The sequence below is a fragment of the Ostrea edulis genome, chromosome 8, assembly GCF_947568905.1.
Source record: "Ostrea edulis chromosome 8, xbOstEdul1.1, whole genome shotgun sequence".
Lineage (NCBI taxonomy): Eukaryota > Metazoa > Mollusca > Bivalvia > Ostreida > Ostreidae > Ostrea > Ostrea edulis.
The window spans coordinates 62,529,408-62,549,371 of record NC_079171.1 but is presented as its reverse complement, the minus strand read 5'-3'; the positions used below and the strand labels follow the sequence as shown (position 1 = coordinate 62,549,371).

Genomic DNA, 19,964 nt, shown 5'->3' with positions numbered 1-19,964 from the left:
TGCTTTGTATATATATATATATATATATATATATATATAGACGAATCGTATCACATGATGGCAAATAATACCGTCTGAAATGTCACTTAGTGGCAAACAAAACATAGTGGCATAAAATCGATTGCCATTATGTCCACACCTGGTTTTTAAATCGCTATAACGCTGTGAATCGTTCATTTAGTTAAGATTGTTATATATCATGATAAAAAGCTTCCTTTTCAGAGTTAAATTCAAGTTTTAAAGTTTTATTTTGATGAAGTATGATTTAGAAACAGACTGGTTTTTGAGGGCACCCTATTTTCACATATATATGATCGCTCGATGATTTTCGTCTGCAACGACAGTTAGTGGCAAACGTCGGTTTTTTGGGGTATTCTTTCTTAAATGGAATATATATGCCGACAAAAAGGTTAAGAAGATACTGATTAGGTAATATTGCTTCCATCATTCTTATTTTTTCCTCGATATATATGTACTTTAAAAAAGATATCACCGATTTTCGAAAAATGAATGCTCAATTTTAGCCGTTTTGTTTATATATATAATTCGAGACTACGACGCATGCCTGACCCACTAAATATTCAGAGAGGGAAAGTAATGGCGACTGAAAAGTTAGCCTTGGTCTGGTTTTTAGCAATTTCGAATTTAACAGGACATGTTTGAAAGATGTATATAAGAACTTGTGATCTATGAGATATGATTTCGATCGACGGATTTATATTCCACAGTTCTAGATGTGTCAGATTACAGAACGACAGCATGTGAGTATGTATACATTATGATTTCTATGGACGGAACTTTGTAGAATCATGCTATAATTTACATTAATGATATTTACAGAAATTCAAGCCGAGAGTGTTTTAAAAGATACAAACATCCAATATACCTTTATGTTTCCCAAAATGTTACAGCTAAACAAATGATATAAAAAGGAAATGTTTCAATTTTTCTGAAGATAGGGTTTTATTAATTCTAAAATACATTTAGCTAATTAGAAAACCATTTTTGTATGAATGTCAACATGTTTTACGGTAATGTTCAACTGTAATCTGCTTTCCGTAACTGTTGAAAATTAACTGGACAGTCAAATGAATGAGATTTTACATGAATTCCCAACAACTTCTAATCCTAATTGTTTAAGATGTACATTGACCACAAATATTGCTGGAAACAGATAAAACGAATGAAACTTGAAGCTGTAACATACTTCACAGCAATGACATCTAGGCACATTTTTCAAACCATCATGTGCCGATCTTATCAGTAAAGTTATCAGTGATGCATAGAAGCACATGTATGTATTACTGATTGACCTCCCTGTATATTGCAATGTTATAATAATAATAAATTCTTTTATTTAGACAGGATAGCACAATTAGTACAAATGGCTAATTTACATTGTGGTCCTGTATAAAACATATTCACAGACAGATAAATGAGAGAATAGAAAAATAGATAATATAATATAAAATATATACATAAAATACACACACATAATGTTCTACGTGTGAATCAAAATATTGCTTCTTCAGTGCTTACTCATCGCCCGTCTATCTTAAACAAGCATTAAATAGATAATTTTCAACGAATGATTTGTATCCTTATTATGTACTATAGCAATATTATGACACTGCATGAGTTATATATTAGATATTTCCTCATCTCTTACATTAACTTACAATACCTTGTCTTAAAGTAATATCGAAATGTTTTTTTTTAAATTCGATTTATTGTCTTTTGCTTCGTTCACTCTTTTCTCTTTGTTTACATTCCACAGCTTGTACTCCGTGACCTCGGTGAAGTTACCTCCTCTTTGACCTACCGCATTTTTTCAGTTCAATGACAAAACGTAAACAGTGTAATTTAGATTGATTTTGTAGTCAAATGAACGAATGATTTCGTGTAAATGTCATATTCTAATGCTCATTATAATCAAACTGATCTTTTTTCTGTTTTACGATAGACATAATTTCCTTAAAGTATTGACAACATCAATGAAATCTATTTTGCTTGACTGTTAAAATCAAAACATGGCAGTGGTGAAGGTTCTTCTCAGTTTCAAATCCAGGTAGCTTAAGGTAAAGCAACCATAATCTTTTATGGTATATCTAGGTTCAAATCCTGGTCTGGATTACTTAACAAGAACTTTAACCAGCTGTTGAGACTGAGTGCAATTTATTTTCAACAATTGATATCAAAATAGATTGAAATTTGTAATAGATTGGAATTTATAATTGAAATAATTTTGTCATCCACCTGAAATACGGTTTTTATCTAAGCAAGCAATTTTACTTGGAAATACATTGTACATTAAGATAAAATTTTTAGATATTCGTTATCAAACTATCCTTTAGTCTTTTTGAATACGTGTAATTTATATCAATTATTAATTTGTTTTCAAAATGATATCTATGGAAATTCCAATTTAATTTCAGCGGTTAAGAAAAAGCGAACTAAAGTTTATGCTGTTGAAATATATAGTTTGACATCCATGCAAAAAATGGGAATTCTTTTTAACTAAGTGTCTTTTAGAATTAATAAGCTTTGTCTTTCTCTTAGCAATCATATTGCACATCATATCTGTTTAAGTCTAACTGTAATTAGTCGATGTTAGCCTCCAATGAATCCTGATAACTTTACTGATAAGATGATCGGCACTTGATGGTTTCAAAAATTTGCCTAGCTGTCATTGCTGTGAAGTCTGTTACAGCTTTATGTTTCATCCGTTTTATGTGTTTCCAGCAATATTTGTGGTCAATATACATCTTAAATAATTATGATTATGCATACACTTAACATTTTAAAGAAACAACTTGTTTTTAGACACACATTATTTATTGACCTTCTTGAAATATCATTAAAATCGTAGATATTGCAATGTTCTAGGTGTGAATTAAAATATTGCTTCTTTGTTGTTTAATCATCGTCCGTTTATCTTAAACAAGCATTTAATTAATAGATAATTTTCAAATTATTTTCATCCCAATCATGTAGTATAGCAAGAATATGACACCGCATGAGTTATATGTTAGATATTTCGTCATCTCTTACATTGATTTGCAATACCATGTCTTAAAGTAATATCGAATCTTTTTTTGAAAATTCGGTTTATTGTCTTTTGCTTCGTTCACTCTTTTCTCTTTGTTTACATTCCACAGCTTGTACTCCGTGACCTTGGTGAAGTTACCTCCTCTTTGGCCTACGGGAAAAAACAATAGCAAAATTAATACTTGACAAATTTTGTATTCTAATGAAGGAAATCGTTCGTATGAATGTCATATTCTAATGCTCATCATAATCCAAAAAAAAATTTTTTATGTTTTACGATAGACATAATCTACATAAAGTATTGACAACATCATTGTAATATTTAGATATTCGTTATTAAACTATCCTTTAGTCTTTTTGAATACGTGTAAGTATCAATTATTAATTTGTTATCAAAATGATATCTATGGATATTCCAACTTTTATGCTGTTGAAATAGTTTGACATCCATACAAAAAAATGGGAATTCTTTTTAGCTAATTGTCTTTTAGAATTAATAAACTTTATCTTTCTTTTAGCAATCATATTGCACATCATATCTGTCTAAGTCTAACTGTAATTAGTGGATGTTAGCCTCCATGCAATCCTGATAACTTTACTGATAAGATGATCGGCACATGATGGTTTCAAAAATTTGCCTAGCTGTCATTGCTGTGAAGTCTGTTACAGTTTTATGTTTCATTCGTTTTATGTGTTTCCAGCAATATCTGTGATCAATATACATCTTAAATAATTATGATTATGCATACACTTAACATTTTAAAGAAACAACTTGTTTTTAGACACCACATTATTTATTGACCTTCTTGAAATATCATTAAAATCGTAGATATTGCAATGTTCTAGGTGTGAATTAAAATATTGCTTCTTTGTTGCTTAATCATCGTCCGTTTATCTTAAACAAGCATTTAATTAATAGATAATTTTCAAATTATTTTCATCCCAATCATGTACTATAGCAAGAATATGACACCACATGAGTTATATATTAGATATTTCGTCATCTCTTACATTGATTTACAATACCTTGTCTTAAAGTAATATCGAATCTTTTTTGAAAATTCGGTTTATTGTCTTTTGCTTCGTTCACTCTTTTCTCTTTGTTTACATTCCACAGCTTGTACTCCGTGACCTTGGTGAAGTTACCTCCTCTTTGGCCTACGGGAAAAAACAATAGCAAAATTAACACTTGACAAATTTTGTATTCTAATGAAGGAAATCGTTCGTATGAATGTCATATTCTAATGCTCATCATAATCAAATTAATCTTTTTTCTGTTTTACGATAGACATAATCTACATAAAGTATTGACAACATCAATGTAATATTTAGATATTCCTTATTAAACTATCCTTTAGTCTTTTTGAATACGTGTAAGTATCAATTATTAATTTGTTATCAAAATGATATCTATGGATATTCCAACGTTTATGCTGTTGAAATAGTTTGACATCCATACAAAAACAATGGGAATTCTTTTTAGCTAATTGTCTTTTAGAATTAATAAACTTTATCTTTCTCTTAGCAATCATATTGCACATTATATCTGTCTAAGTCTAACTGTAATTAGTCGATGTTAGCCTCCATGCAATCCTGATAACTTTACTGGTAAGATGATCGGCACTTGATGGTTTCAAAAATTTGCCTAGCTGTCATTGCTGTGAAGTCTGTTACAGCTTCATGTTTCATTCGTTTTATGTGTTTCCAGCAATTTTTGTGATCAATATACATCTTAAATAATTATGATTATGCATACACTTAACATTTTAAAGAAACAACTTGTTTTTAGACACGCATTATATTTATTGACCTTCTTGAAATATCATTAAAAACGTAGATATTGCAATGTTCTAGATGTGAATTAAAATATTGCTTCTTTGTTGTTTAATCATCGTCCGTTTATCTTAAACAAGCATTTAATTAATAGATAATTTTCAAATTATTTTCATCCCAATCATGTACTATAGCAAGAATATGACACCGCATGAGTTATTTATTAGATATTTCGTCATCTCTTACATTGATTTGCAATACCATGTCTTAAAGTAATATCGAATCTTTTTTGAAAATTCGGTTTATTGTCTTTTGCTTCGTTCACTCTTTTCTCTTTGTTTACATTCCACAGCTTGTACTCCGTGACCTTGGTGAAGTTACCTCCTCTTTGGCCTACGGGAAAAAACAATAGCAAAATTAATACTTGACAAATTTTGTATTCTAATGAAGGAAATCGTTCGTATGAATGTCATATTCTAATGCTCATCATAATCAAAATAATCTTTTTTTCTGTTTTACGATATACATAATCTACATAAAGTATTGACAACATCAACGTAATATTTAGATATTCCTTATTAAACTATCCTTTAGTCTTTTTGAATACGTGTAAGTATCAATTATTAATTTGTTATCAAAATGATATCTATGGATATTCCAACGTTTATGCTGTTGAAATAGTTTGACATCCATACAAAAACAATGGAAATTCTCTTTAGCTAATCGTCTTTTAGAATTAATAAACTTTATCTTTCTTTTAGCAATCATATTGCACATCATATCTGTCTAACTCTAACTGTAATTAGTGGATGTTAGCCTCCATGCAATCCTGATAACTTTACTGATAAGATGATCGGCACATGATGGTTTCAAAAATTTGCCTAGCTGTCATTGCTGTGAAGTCTGTTACAGTTTCATGTTTCATTCGTTTTATGTGTTTCCAGCAATATTTGTGGTCAATATACATCTTAAATAATTATGATTATGTATACACTTAACATTTTAAAGAAACAACTTATTTTTAGACACGCATTATTTATTGACCTTCTTGAAATATCATTAAAAACGTAGATATTGCAATGTTCTAGTTGTGAATTAAAATATTGCTTCTTTGTTGTTTAATCATCGTCCGTTTATCTTAAACAAGTATTTAATTAATAGATAATTTTCAAATTATTTTCATCCCAATCATGTACTATAGCAAGAATATGACACCGCATGAGTTATATGTTAGATATTTCGTCATCTCTTACACTGATTTGCAATACCATGTCTTAAAGTAATATCGAATCTTTTTTGAAAATTCGATTTATTGTCTTTTGCTTTGTTCCCTCTTTTCGCTTTGTTTACATTCCACAGCTTGTACTCCGTGACCTTGGTGAAGCTACCTCCTCTTTGACCTACGGGAAAAAACAATAGCAAAATTAACACTTTGACAAATTTTGTATTCTACTGAAGGAAATCGTTCGTATAAATGTCATATTCTAATGCTCATTATAATCGAAATAATCTTTTTTCTGTTTTACGATAGACAAAATCTACTTAAAGTATTGACAACATCAATGGAATTTGTTTTGCTTGACTATTAAAGTCTAAACATGGTAGTGGTGAAGGTTCTTCTCAGTTTCAAAGCCAGGTAGCTTAAGGTAAAGCAACCATAATCTTTTATGGTATATCTAGGTTCAAATCCTGGTTTAGATTACTTAACAAGAACTTTAACCAGCTGTTGAGACTGAATGTAGTTTATTTTCAACAGTTGATATGAAAATAGATTGAAATTTGTAATTGAAAAAAATTTGTAATCCACCTGAAATACGGTTTTTATTTAAGTAAACTCCTTTACTAGGAAATTCATACTCACTGCATGAGTTATATATAAGATATTTCCTCATCTCTTACATTAAAAAGAATTGTCACAAGGTTACTACTATTATTTCAAAGTTAGCTTTCATTGTGTAATCAATTTTAAAATTGTAATCACCTACTTCATTCATATTTCATAGTACTCTAAATCCGTAAAGAAAAGAAATAGTTACAATATTTTGTGTCACCTAGCTTGTAGGGGTAAAGGTGGCAGAGTCAGAAAAAAATATCTTCAAAAGAAACAAGACACATCTTGCAGTGTTTTGTAAATGGAAATATATAAGACGTTTGAATGTTGTGATGTCAAGTTCTGGGAAAACATGCAAGAACTGCCATGCGATGTAAAGCACAACTGGTAACATGATTGCAGGAACTATAACTTGAAACCTCCATGTAGACTTGCTCAAGTCTCTATGTTGTTTTTATTACTTTGTTATTTTGTCCAAATTTTACTGTATTCTGGTCGGTGAATTTGCAGAGTTTACAAGTCTTTGTTAGGCATTATCAAAAAGTATTAAAGAGAGCACTGATTATAATTGTTTTTATCACGGATAAAATTACTGCAACCTGTAAATATATTCATGATGAAATAGATATATTGATAAGCATTAAAAATTCAGCTATCAGTCTATACTCAGTACCTCGGTAAACAAAAGAGATTTATAATTAGTCCGATACTGGGGATATGTACATGTAGGTTGGTCTATCTTGGAGATCATTGTACCTTATTAGAATCAGTGGCATTTGTAAAATTAATTTAAAACTCCTTTCAAGCAATTATCACATGCATCACATCATTTTAAATTGATAGCTATAATTTCTTAAATCATTAACAATTGTTTATAGACCTAATCTGCATGTTAAACCATGTTTATTGTGACTTAAAGAAATAAGTTTTATGTTATCTAAGGGGATGCAAGTTAAAAGGAAGTGACATTAAGAAGTAATTATCAGAAATTTTCATGCAAATGACATTGATAAGAAAACTGGGAAATATTATCTCATGATCTTGCAGAATAGTGGAATTCTGTGAAATGAAATTTAAAACCATTTAATTTTGGAATGAAGGAGGTACTCTACATCGTCATTATGACTGACTTCATTTTAAAACATGAATGAAAATATAGATATCAGCAATATTTGTCTATTCATTTCTAAAATAATATGAGTATTTCAGTGAGTAGGTTAGCACGTCAACTACTGTACTGTAGATCATGTGTTGAATTCCAGCAGGGGTTTTAAATTTTTCGCAGATTGCTTTGAACTAAACCTGAGTTTTTTGAATAAATAAAGCAAATTTGAAAGTTTCAATTTCAAATTATTGTTGCACATATCCTGCACATTTCATCCATATCACCAATTTCTCTGGTGTAGCAACCCCCCCCCCCTTAATCTCAATCAATTTAAGCATCAGATTAAACTGTTTTGTTTCCACTGTTAACTTGGAAAAGGGAGCAATAATTAGAATTACAGGATAAAATACCATATATAGAATACGTTACGTTTTACATTTTAAAAGATAAATTAGAAAATTAAACTTAACACTCATGAAACTTACTTTATATAAACCAGAATCTATCAATTAAAGGAGTCTCCAGGAGAATTAAGGAAATGATTTTGACAATTACACACCAACATATCCAGTAAGAACGGCAAAGAGACACTTTTAGAAATCGAAATAAAGAAACCAAGAAAAGCATTGAGACTTATTTGTTGTATTCATGAAAAGTATCACATCTTAACGTGCAGTACAGATACCCACAAACGGGTACTTAAATACAGGTATCTACATACAGGTTCCCATGTACAGGTACCTACATTAAGGTGCCCATTTATTTATAGGTACTTACACACAGGTGCCTAAATACTGGTACCCACTAACAGGTACCAACAAAAAGTACCTATACACAGGTAGCCACATACAGATATCCAACGATAGGTATCCACAAGTAACCCACTTAAAGGTACCTTCATGCAGGTACTAAGATACTGGTGTCCCATATATAATGCTAGGTATGTAATATTGGATGTGTAGATATGTATATATATATCCATATGGATAGATATACATCAGTATTTAATCATACTTTTATATTTCAAAGATGTCGGACCAACAAGACACACCTGTTTCAAAGTCAGTTAGAGGACTTCAGGGAGGTGGGACGGCCGAACTCTGGCCAGCGTTTAGAGAAGAGGTAAATATCAAGGATATGGTGTTCTCCTTAAATGATCTCTGACATACTTTGATGAATATTCATATATGCACCGACATGCAAGCACATATAAAGGTACCTACAATTTGGTACCCACATCAAGGTACCCAGATACAGATACCCACATACAGGTACCTACATACAGGTACCCACACTCAGGTACCCACATACAGCTACCTTCATAGAGGTTCCTAAAAACAGACACGCACATACAGGTACCCAAATACTAGTATCTGCATACATGTACCCACATACAGATACTTACACACACCAAATGCTGGTGCCCACATACAGATACCCACCTTTAGTAACCATTGAAATTATTTCACATGTTGCAGGATAACATTAGAGAGGAAAAGAGGCAGGAGGACAGGGAGGAGTACAGGGAGGACATGAAGGGGTACAGGCAGGAAGACAGGGAGGACAGGCAGGAGTACAAGGAGGAGGACAGGCAGGAGGACAGGGAGGAGCATATCGCATTGGCACATCCCAATTGCCGAAGGGAATTAGAAGGGTCAAGGTAGGGAAGATAACATTTTATCCTTCACATGCTCAATTCTTTAATTTGAATTTCTTATAGGAGTTTTGAGATTGACGTCTGTTTATCAACTTATTTTTTTCAGAGAAGGGGAATCCCCATTGAAAAACAGTTTAGTGGACTCAAACCTTTGAGAATTAAGCTCAGACGGTGCGATGATGAGGTAAATATCTATTACAAAGACTTAACACTTTACAAATTTATCTTATCTAATGAAAAATGATACATAGAGTAAAGGAGGATCAGGAGGAGACAGTTTTGCAAGATGATCAGGAGATGGTACAGGTATACACCTACATTCAAACAGTTGCCTATAAACAGGTACCGACATATAGGTACCCACATGGAGGTACCTACATATAGGTACCTAAAACAGGTACCCACATACAGGTACCGAACTATTAGTACCTACATACAGATACCCGTCTTCAATAACCATTAAAATTATTTCAGATGCTGCAGGACGATCAAGCAGAAGAGGGGGAGATGAGAGTAGAGAAGGAGCGGGAGGATGAGGAAGAGCATTCCGGGAGGATAAAGGAGCCTTTGGAGCAGGAGGGGGAGGAAACAACGGTAAATATTAAGGATACCATGTTCTCCTTAAATGCTCTCTGAAACACTTTGATGAATATCTCATATATGTGTAGTAATGTAAGAGGATACGTATACTGCCTAAATAGCTTTTCTGGTGCTGTGGTAGACTGTCTCTCCTGATCACGCTAGTTGAGCAACTGTGAGTGTTACAGAATGGTGGCAGCGGTTGTATGAAAATCAAGTCAATAATTTTAAAAAAAAAATGGTGACAACGTTGGGACTCTGGTGTGTGGCTGGAGGCCTCCTAACCCTTACCATATATTCTAAAACATAGTAGGTTATTTCAGATTGAAGATCAGGAGGTGGAGAATAAGGAAGGGGAGGAAGAAATCCCGGAAGAATGGGCCATAGCCATAGAGGAGGCCGAGTGGGATTATGATCCAGATTACGTGGAAGATAATAAGGAGGAGGTAGAGGAGGACGAAAAGGAGAAGGAACCGGTAAATATCTACATATGAACAAATAACCTAAATCCTACCCAGACAGAATATTAGGGCCTATTTCAGATTTCGAAAACTAAACCTGGCACTTCTTTCGAGGATGACGGTGAGGAGGCGGAAGAAGATAGAGAGGAGGAGGACGATCAGGTATATACCTATATCATAACCCGAAAGTGTAGTGGCTATTAAGGCTAAACATTACTCATAAAAATTGAATTTATCACCTAATTCGAATTCGAATGGGCATGTTTCAGCTGATGAACGTGACAAAACGCCCTAAGAAGACATTAGATACTTAATTCTACTTTCCATAAACACACATACAGGTACTCACTGAGACGTACCCACACAAAAGGTACTCACTTACAGGGATCCACATACATGCACCCATATACTTGTACCCACATACAAGTGTCCACATACAGGTACCCACATACAAGTACCCACGTACATGTAAGGTGAAGATAACGAACAGTGATCAATCTCATAACTCCTACAAGCAATACAAAATAGATAGTTGGGTAAACACGGACCCCTGGACACACCAGAGGTGGAATGTAAACAAATACAGTTACTCACACACCCACAAATAGGTACACACATGCATGTACCAACATACATGTACTTACATACAGGTACCCACATACAAGTACTTATGTACATGATCTTTGCAATGCATACACTGTTTGATGTCTGCACTATTCAAAGTGGTTGATTTTAACAACGTAATAATCCATATTTCAGTGCCACAGTTCGCTACTCCAAGAAAGGAAAAGGGTCCTTCTTGGATGATCAGTAAGATTTCCAATTACATCAAATCTGCAAATCTGGTTTTGTACATCCTACTGCAGATTACTTCACCTGTAGTTTTTTATATTAAGGTGAACCCATGAAGGCCTTTTATGACTGACAGTGTTCCTTTGAGAAGAACAGGCCAGAGAAGGATGCAAGGCAGCATTGCCAGCAGGTGCACAAGGCTGCACAGGTTCTGAACGACCCTGCGTCATTCCTGGCTCTGACCAACCTGCAGGAAATCCGGGAGAGGTGGCTAGAGGATTCCCGGGGGATTTGGCTCCGGGCACCATAAGGAACGATCCGCTCCGGGTTTTATGGAGAGAGAGAGAGAGAGAGAGAGAGAGAGAGAGAGGGAGAGATAGAGTACGAGTACCTATTTTACATTTTGAAGCATGTCTTGAATAGACGATACCTATTTTTGTAATCAACTCCTCTTACAGCATTTATTTGACATCCTTCAGACCTTGTACAGCTGTTATGAAAGCATTGTAGATGTACATGTGTCTTTTTGGAAGTGATAAGACATTCTTTGAAATATTTGCATGTGCATGATGTAGTTGAACTTCATCATTTCTTAAGCATGGTACTTACTATTTGTAACCAACTCCTCTCACAGCTTTTACTTACATTGTTCAGACCCTGTACATTATTGATGTTATAAAATATTGACGATATACATGTGACATTTTAAAAATGCTACTGTTTTTTTTTTTTTTTTTTTTTTGTTTTTTGTTTTTTTTTTTTTTTGGTTATTTTTTTTTTTTAGAAATTCTACATTTAATATGTAATTTTCCAGTATGTTTTCTACTGCTGTTGAACATATTTTAAAGCTACCCGGTCATTTCTGTTCTTGAATCAACTTTTTAAATTTGTATTTTTGAATATGGTAAAAATTACTTGCTATGTCATTGTTTTTTAAATTAAATTAATTGAATTGTTATTGTGTTTTTGTAACTACAGTTTATGTAGGATCCCTTAATTTCGAGCAGACAGTGCCGGAAATGTGCCACAAAGTTGCGGCAAACTGTGTTTCGTAAAAAAAATAATAACAAATCCATCAACATATAGATTCCATTTGCAAGATATGACCAGATTTTAAGTCGAAGCAGGCTACTGACAAACAAGTTAGAAGCAGGCTACTGACAGAGAAGTTAATGTTGCAGGGTATGAGTTTACATTTCCTCTCCTTTCGTAACAGTATGGCAGCCCATGAACGAACTGCATTTTCTCCAATTCAGAAATGATGAGCACTTTACTTTTTTATTTAAGCAGAATTGAGACTGAAAACATTAAAGTAGTCTTTATTCGCATTAGTCGCAACAGATACTTTGTTGAAAAAGATAACTATGACTAAAAGAATGTAAAAAAAAAAATTAATTGTAAAATTTGACACATAGTCAAAATGGTCTAACCCTAGGGTTAGCATTTAGAGTAGCGATACCCACATATAGGTACCCACATAGAAGTTCCTACAAACAGGTACCCACATATAGGTAGCTATATACAAGTACTCACATACAGGCACCTACACACAGGTACCCACATAGAGGTACCTACAAACAGGTACCCACATAGAAGTACCCACATACAGGTACCCAGATATAGGTAGCTATATACAAGTACCTACATACAGGTACCCATAAACAAGTACCCACATATAGGTATCCAGATAAAGTTTTATACAAACAAGTACCCAGATACAGGTAGCCACATACAGGTATCCAGATATAGGCAGGTGTATACAGGTACCCTCATACAGGTACTCACATACTGGTACCCAGATATAGTAACTATATTCAGGTACTCACATACAGGTACCCAGATATATAGGTACCTACATACAGGTACCTACATACATGTTCTAGTCTATGCTCTCTTGTAAGGAGACAAGACCTAATTTCTTTTAAATTTGTGATCAGTACCTTTATTAAAGATATATTTTCAAAAAAGTTTCATTGCAACTCTCTTCAAAAATATGAGAGCGAAAAAGGGAGCCTAAAATGACAATTCATCCTAAATCTCTGTTATGAGTATTTTTTCTCATATTTTCCACGGGTAACCATTGCGAACAGTGAATTATTCTTTATGCATGCGCATTTGTTGCAACAGGTAGTTTGTCGAAAAAAGAAATCGCGACTGCTTGCACTACCATCTTGGGCAAATGCAAATAAAGAATAATTCATTGTTCGCAATGGTTAGTAAAAAAAAAAATGAAAAAGAAAAATGCTTAAAACAGATTAGGAAAAATCGTTATTTTACGCTCCCTTTTTCGCTCTCATAAATTTACGAAGAGGTCTACTTTGTCGAAAAAACAAATTGCGACTGGATGAGAGGCGATTTTAAATGCTGCGGAAACATAATCGCTCTAATTTTTGTCGAAAGTGTATCGCAAAAGAATCAGTTTATCTTGCTATACTGAGTCAATATTCACCTTAAACACACACAAGAACTGCATTCCCTGCAAAAAAAATCTATATTTGCAAAACTTCCTAACCCCGGGGTTAGACATAACACTTTTGGGGACTTTTCTCATTTTTAATGTCAAGGATTGATTTACGAGTAAATTCTTCCGGAAACCTCATAATACCATTCAAAATACGTAAAAGAACACATGTATACCAACAACAACAAAAACCCGCAAGGCTTGGCTTTTTCAATGTGTTAAATGGGGTTGTAATTTTTCTATTCTGCAATATGAACACAAGTGACATATGCAACAATGAGAGAGAGAGAGAGAGAGAGAGAGAGAGAGAGAGAGAGAGAGAGAGAGTAGCTATATCAAAAGGCTGTTTAAATTGAATGAAAAGTTCCATCCATTCCAGGCTGTATCAAATTTTGGGGGTTTTTTTTCACCATATTTATAGAAGATGTATTTCAAGGTCTCATAATTCTTTTTCAAATGAGATATCGCTAACTACTATATATGTTTAATGTCTTTTCTGTATACCTCATTGTATATATGTACTACTTTAACAACAAATGTGTTTTGAATATAATTGTTTGAATCAAGAAATCCTAGTAAAAAAAATTCTTTTTGTAATAGATAACTGAAGATTTGTATTTTCTTCAACATATGTTTCCAAAGTATCTAAAAAGGATTGAACATTTACACATTCCCAGAAGAGGTGTTCCAATGTTTCTTCTTCCAATTTACAAAATGTACAGCTTTTTATATCCTTCCTCTTAATTTTATGCATTAAAGTGTTTGTAGCCAAAATTATATTAATAAGTCTTTATTAGAATCATTGAAATTTTGAATTTTTTGTTAACTTAAATGGTTACTTATAAATAGTTCTCCATTCACTTTCTTCAACTCCAAATAGAGTGTTACATTTTGTTTTACAGATTGGTTCAGAGTGTTATTGTTCAATATATCATAAATATGTTTCGATTTCTTACAACATGACAATTTATAGATATTAGGTAACCAAATAAGGTTACCAAATAAGCCGTTATTCGCATTGTTCCCACGTAATAGTTTGTCAAAAAAATAAGTTGTGACTGAAATAAAGACGATTAATGGATTTTCACATGATACACAGGCATAATCGCCTTAATTTTTGTCAAAGGTGTATCATAATTTTTCCCCCATCAGATATTAGTTTATTTAGATATATTGAGACAATATCCACCTTAATCACACACAAAAACTGCACTTCCTCTAAGAAAAATCCAAATTAGTGTTCTTATTGGGACTGCCATTTTCAGCTCAAGTTCTTGTTTACAGGAGAGCACAGCTTGTATGCACATACACAGGAAGAATGTTCATTCAGATTTAGAATCAGTACATTGAATTGATACAAATTCTCTAAGAATTTACATTTGGTCTCCTTTCGTAACAGTATGGCAGCCCATGAACGAACTGCATTTTCTCCAATTCAGAAATGACGAGCACTTTACTTTTTATTTGTGTAGAATTGAGACCAAAAACATTAAATTAATCTTTATTCGCATCAGTCACAACAGGTAGTTTGTTGAAAACTCAGATTGCGACTGAAATAAAGCCGATTAAGGGTTTTCGACATGATGCAGAGACATAATCGCCTTAATTTTTGTCGAAGGTGTATCATAATTTTTTTCCCCCTCAGATGTTAGTTTATTTAGATATATTGAGACAATTTCCACCTTAATCACCCACAAAAACTGCACATCCTTTAAGAAAAATCCAAATTAGTGTTCTTATTGGGACTGCCATTTTCAGCTCAAGTTCTTGTTTACAGGAGAGCACAGCTTGTATGCACATACAAAGGAAGAATGTTCATTCAGATTTAGAATCAGTACATTGAATTAATACAAATTCTCTAAGAATTTACATTTGGTCTCCTTTCATAACAGTATGGCAGCCCATGAATGAACTGCATTTTCTCCAATTCAGAAATGACGAGCACTTTACTTTTTATTTGTGTAGAATTGAGACCGAAAACATTAAATTAGTCTTTATTCGCATCAGTCACAACAGGTAGTTTGTTGAAAAATCAGATTGCGACTGAAATAAAGCCGAATAAGGGTTTTCGACATGATGCAGAGACATAATTGTCTTAATTTTTGTCAAAGGTGTATCAAAAAATTTCTCCCCCTCAGATATTAGTGTATTTAGATATATTGAGACAATTTCCACCTTAATCACCCACAAGAACTGCACTTCCTCTAAAAAAAAAATCCAAATTAGTGTTCTTATTGGGACTGCCATTTTCAGTTCAAGTTCTTGTTTACAGGAGAGCACAGCTTGTATGCACATACACAGGAAGAATGTTCATTCAGATTTAGAATCAGTACATTGAATTAATACAAATTCTCTAAGAATTTACATTTTGTCTCCTTTCGTAACAGTATGGCAGCCCATGAACGAACTGCATTTTCTCCAATTCAGAAATGACGAACACTTTACTTTTTATTTGTGTAGAACTGAGACCGAAAACATTAAATTAGTCTTTATTCGCATCAGTCACAACAGGTAGTTTGTTGAAAAATCATATTGCGAATGAAATATAGCCAATTAAGTGTTTTCGACATGATGCAGAGACATAATCGCCTTAATTTTTGTCAAAGGTGTATCATAATTTTTTTCCCCCTCAGATATTAGATTATTTAGATATATTGAGACAATTCCCACCTTAATCACCCACAAAAACTGCACATCCTCTAAGAAAAATACAAATTAGTGTTCTTATTGGGACTGCCATTTTCAGCTCAAGTTCTTGTTTACAGGAGAGCACAGCTTGTATGCACATACACAGGAAGAATGTTCATTCAGATTTAGAATCAGTACATTGAATTAATACAAATTCTCTAAGAATTTACATTTGGTCTCCTTTCGTAACAGTATGGCAGCCCATGAACGAACTGCATTTTCTCCAATTCAGAAATGACGAGCACTTTACATTTTATTTGTGTAGAACTGAGACCGAAAACATTAAATTAGTCTTTATTCACATCAGTCACAACAGGTAGTTTGTTGAAAACTCAGATTGCGACTGAAATAAAGCCGATTAAGGGTTTTCGACATGATGCAGAGACCTATAATCGCCTTAATTTTTGTCGAAGGTGTATCATAATTTTTTTCCCATCAGATATTAGTTTATTTAGATATATTGAGACAATTTCCACCTTAATCACCCACAAAAACTGCACTTCCTCTAAAAAAAATCCAAATTAGTGTTTTTATTGGGACTGCCATTTTCAGCTCAAGTTCTTGTTTACAGGAGAGCACAGCTTGTATGCACATACACAGGAAGAATGTTCATTCAGATTTAGAATCAGTACATTGAATTGATACAAATTCTCTAAGAATTTACATTTGGTCTCCTTTCGTAACAGTATGGCAGCCCATGAACGAACTACATTTTCTCCAATTCAGAAATGACGAGCACTTTACATTTTATTTGTGTAGAACTGAGACCAAAAACATTAAATTAGTCTTTATTCGCATCAGTCACAACAGGTAGTTTGTTGAAAAATCAGATTGCGACTGAAATAAAGACGATTAAGGGTTTTCGACATGATGCAGAGACATAATCGCCTTAATTTTTGTCGAAGATAATTTTTTCCCCCTCAGATATTAGTTTATTTAGATATATTGAGACATTTTCCACCTTAATCACCCACAAAAACTGCACATCCTCTAAGAAAAATCCAAATTAGTGTTCTTATTGGGACTGCCATTTTCAGCTCAATTAAGTTCTTGTTTACAGGAGAGCACAGTTTGTATGCACATACACAGGAAGAATGTTCATTCAGATTTAGAATCAGTACATTGAATTGATACAAATTCTCTAAGAATTTACATTTGGTCTCCTTTTCCAACAGTATGGCAGCCCATGAACGAACTGCATTTTCTCCAATTCAGAAATGACGAGCACTTTACATTTTATTTGTGTAGAATTGAGACCGAAAACATTAAATTAGTCTTTATTCGCATTAGTCGCAACAGGTAGTTTGTCAAATTTCATTTCACATTTAATAATTTTGTAAATTATATTATATTATTTGAGAATTAACATTTCTTTATTAATAGCATTACAAAGTGATATCAGCATTTGATATTGCTAAACTTTATGTGATGGCTTTTTCTAATTAAAAGGAGATCTGAGATTTATTTTTTGTTAATTTGAAGTGTTCACATATTACTTCACAGGATGCACAAATGCATCAATTCATATTTAATCATATGTTTTAGTTTCAGTGAAAACCTACTGTTAAGGTCTTGCTAAACACTTACAGTAGCTTTTCTTACAATAGACATGACATAGACATGTATGTTACTGTAACACTGTATAACACTGTATGGTGAAACAAAGCCGTATATTATATCTCTGTATCACAATATACCTGCAACTCATGCATTAACTGAAATTGATATCTTATTCAGCATTAGCTTTTTTACTCCCAAAACTCTATTAACCTTTCATGACTTCTATAATTGAGTCACTCCTATTTCCTGTTTCCCAGGTTTAGCAGATAAAAGTTTATTGGAACACTTGTGCTGTAATGGCATTATGCATGCCACCTGTGTTATCTCTGAAGTTAGGAATGTAACACAAACTTTCCTTCAAGAACTTGATGATCTGGAGCTCACTTCATTAGAAGATCCCATGAGACAAATAAAGTCAGTCATACAGAAGTGAGCTAATAGATGGTCATGCAGACTAACGCCTAATCATGCTATTATACCACTAAATATATATATTGTACATATTGCATTTATTTATTATAACAATTATCATATAAAATTTGTGTAATAGCTGTGTTTCACAGCCTTTCAAGCCGGGTCATTTTGCCCATCAGTTCTTGGTAGATTGATAACATACATGTGAGGTACAAATTACTAAGCACATGGGACCAGCTGGTGGTTGCATTATGCCTGGGGTTTGGGGGTCAAGTGTTGATTTCAAAACAATTAACTGTTCCTTTGTAAACAAGCGAAATACTTTCTCTTACGGTAATATCGAGAGAAAAAAATCGATTTATTGTCGTTTCCTTCTTACTAATAATTCACAGTTTGTACTCCATCACCTCGATGAAGGTACCTCCTCCTTGACCTACGGTAAAAGAACAACAAAATCAACACTATGACAAAACTTAAACAGAGAAATTTAGATGAATTTTATATTCGAATGAAAATCTTGTTTTGTGTAAATATTATAATCAAAAGTCTTTTTCTTTCGATTTTACAATAAAAATTATTGATCAAAAGTATCGTCAACATCAATGAATCTAAAGATGGCAGTTGTGAAGATTCTTCTGTTGGTTGACCATATAGCATTAAAAGTGATGATAAATATTCCTATTTCAGTGGAATCCCGTACATATAATTGTTGATTGCACTTTAAACGGGAAAAGTCTCTGCTGGAATCATGCACACTTCACAATTTTGCACTTCTGTGAAGCAGGCAAGTTTAAACAAAAAATTCAACAAATACTGAGATTGTTGAATGAAATTCTATCAATTTTGCAAAAATCTAACTTCTCACATCAATAAGCAATGGTCAAACCATGAGAATGGCACTACACATTCAGCCATCTGTGCGAATGATGGGAAATGAAATATGTTAGTTGACCACTTTAGCATTAGAATTGATATGATATTCTCCTATCTGTGCTCTCATCAAAATTTCAGTGAAATTCCCTACTAATATTGATAAATTGCATTGGAGAAATCCATGCTAAAATCAAACTTCCCTAGGCCTTATTTGCCTTCACAGTCTTTGCACCCATGTGAAGCAGGCAGTTTTGGAGAAAATATCAGTCCAGAACTTAAGAATGTAGAAAGTATATAATGACAGTCTATCAATTCTGCCAAAATCTAACTACTTACATCAATGTATGTACATTGGTCAGAACATGAGAATGGCATTATACATTCAGCCATGGATTCGTATGCTTATGAGGCATTTTCAACACAGGGAAAAACAAGAAAGTTAAGAGGCATTACCTTTCCAGAGAACACACAGTTTCAAGTTATCAAAATATTACAATTCTCATTGTATTGACATGGTGTGTACGGGATATTTCTATCCTGAAAATAATTCTAATGAAAAATGGAGGCTGCTGGTTGGCCAATTTGCTATTCGTATTGAGGTGCAATAGGCTCCATTTTGTCCTCTTATTCATAGGTCGGTTGAATCTCATACAGACAGTTGTTGATTGCACCTTACATTTGCGAACTCTATCTCTATGCTGATCGAATCATACTTCCTTAGG

At 33.2% G+C, this 19,964-nt stretch overlaps 2 protein-coding genes and 1 long non-coding RNA gene across 5 annotated transcripts in view; all 3 read left to right on the top strand.

Annotated features, from left to right (window-relative positions):
- LOC130049243 (slit homolog 2 protein-like) overlaps window positions 1–19,964 on the top strand; it is a 126,702-nt gene that overhangs the window by 10,663 nt on the left and 96,075 nt on the right. The window lies entirely within an intron of this gene.
- LOC130049242 (uncharacterized) lies at window positions 605–9,598 on the top strand. 3 transcript variants are annotated; one of them, XM_056146613.1, is made up of 4 exons: window positions 605–761; window positions 8,787–8,879; window positions 9,236–9,417; window positions 9,521–9,598. In XM_056146613.1, exons 1-4 carry the CDS (start codon window positions 735–737, stop codon window positions 9,567–9,569), a joined length of 351 nt encoding a protein of 116 aa, XP_056002588.1. In that variant the 5' UTR covers window positions 605–734; the 3' UTR covers window positions 9,570–9,598. The 3 variants fall into 3 exon arrangements, with proteins under 3 accessions (XP_056002588.1, XP_056002590.1, XP_056002591.1); XM_056146615.1 differs by having other exon boundaries at window positions 605–765; XM_056146616.1 differs by lacking the exon at window positions 605–761 and adding an exon at window positions 6,166–6,285.
- On the top strand, window positions 10,519–12,716 carry LOC125666454 (uncharacterized). Its single transcript, XR_008797734.1, has 3 exons — window positions 10,519–10,616; window positions 11,214–11,264; window positions 11,351–12,716. It is a non-coding gene; the product is annotated as an uncharacterized LOC125666454 (long non-coding RNA).

Excerpts from the sequence above, each read along its gene's own strand:
- LOC130049242 (XM_056146613.1), top strand. The coding sequence starts at position 735 with ATGTGTCAGATTACAGAACGACAGCAT. Across the intron at positions 8,880-9,235 it reads GGCCAGCGTTTAGAGAAGAG|GATAACATTAGAGAGGAAAA; the intron begins GTAAATATCAAG and ends CACATGTTGCAG. Across the intron at positions 9,418-9,520 it reads AGGGAATTAGAAGGGTCAAG|AGAAGGGGAATCCCCATTGA; the intron begins GTAGGGAAGATA and ends TATTTTTTTCAG.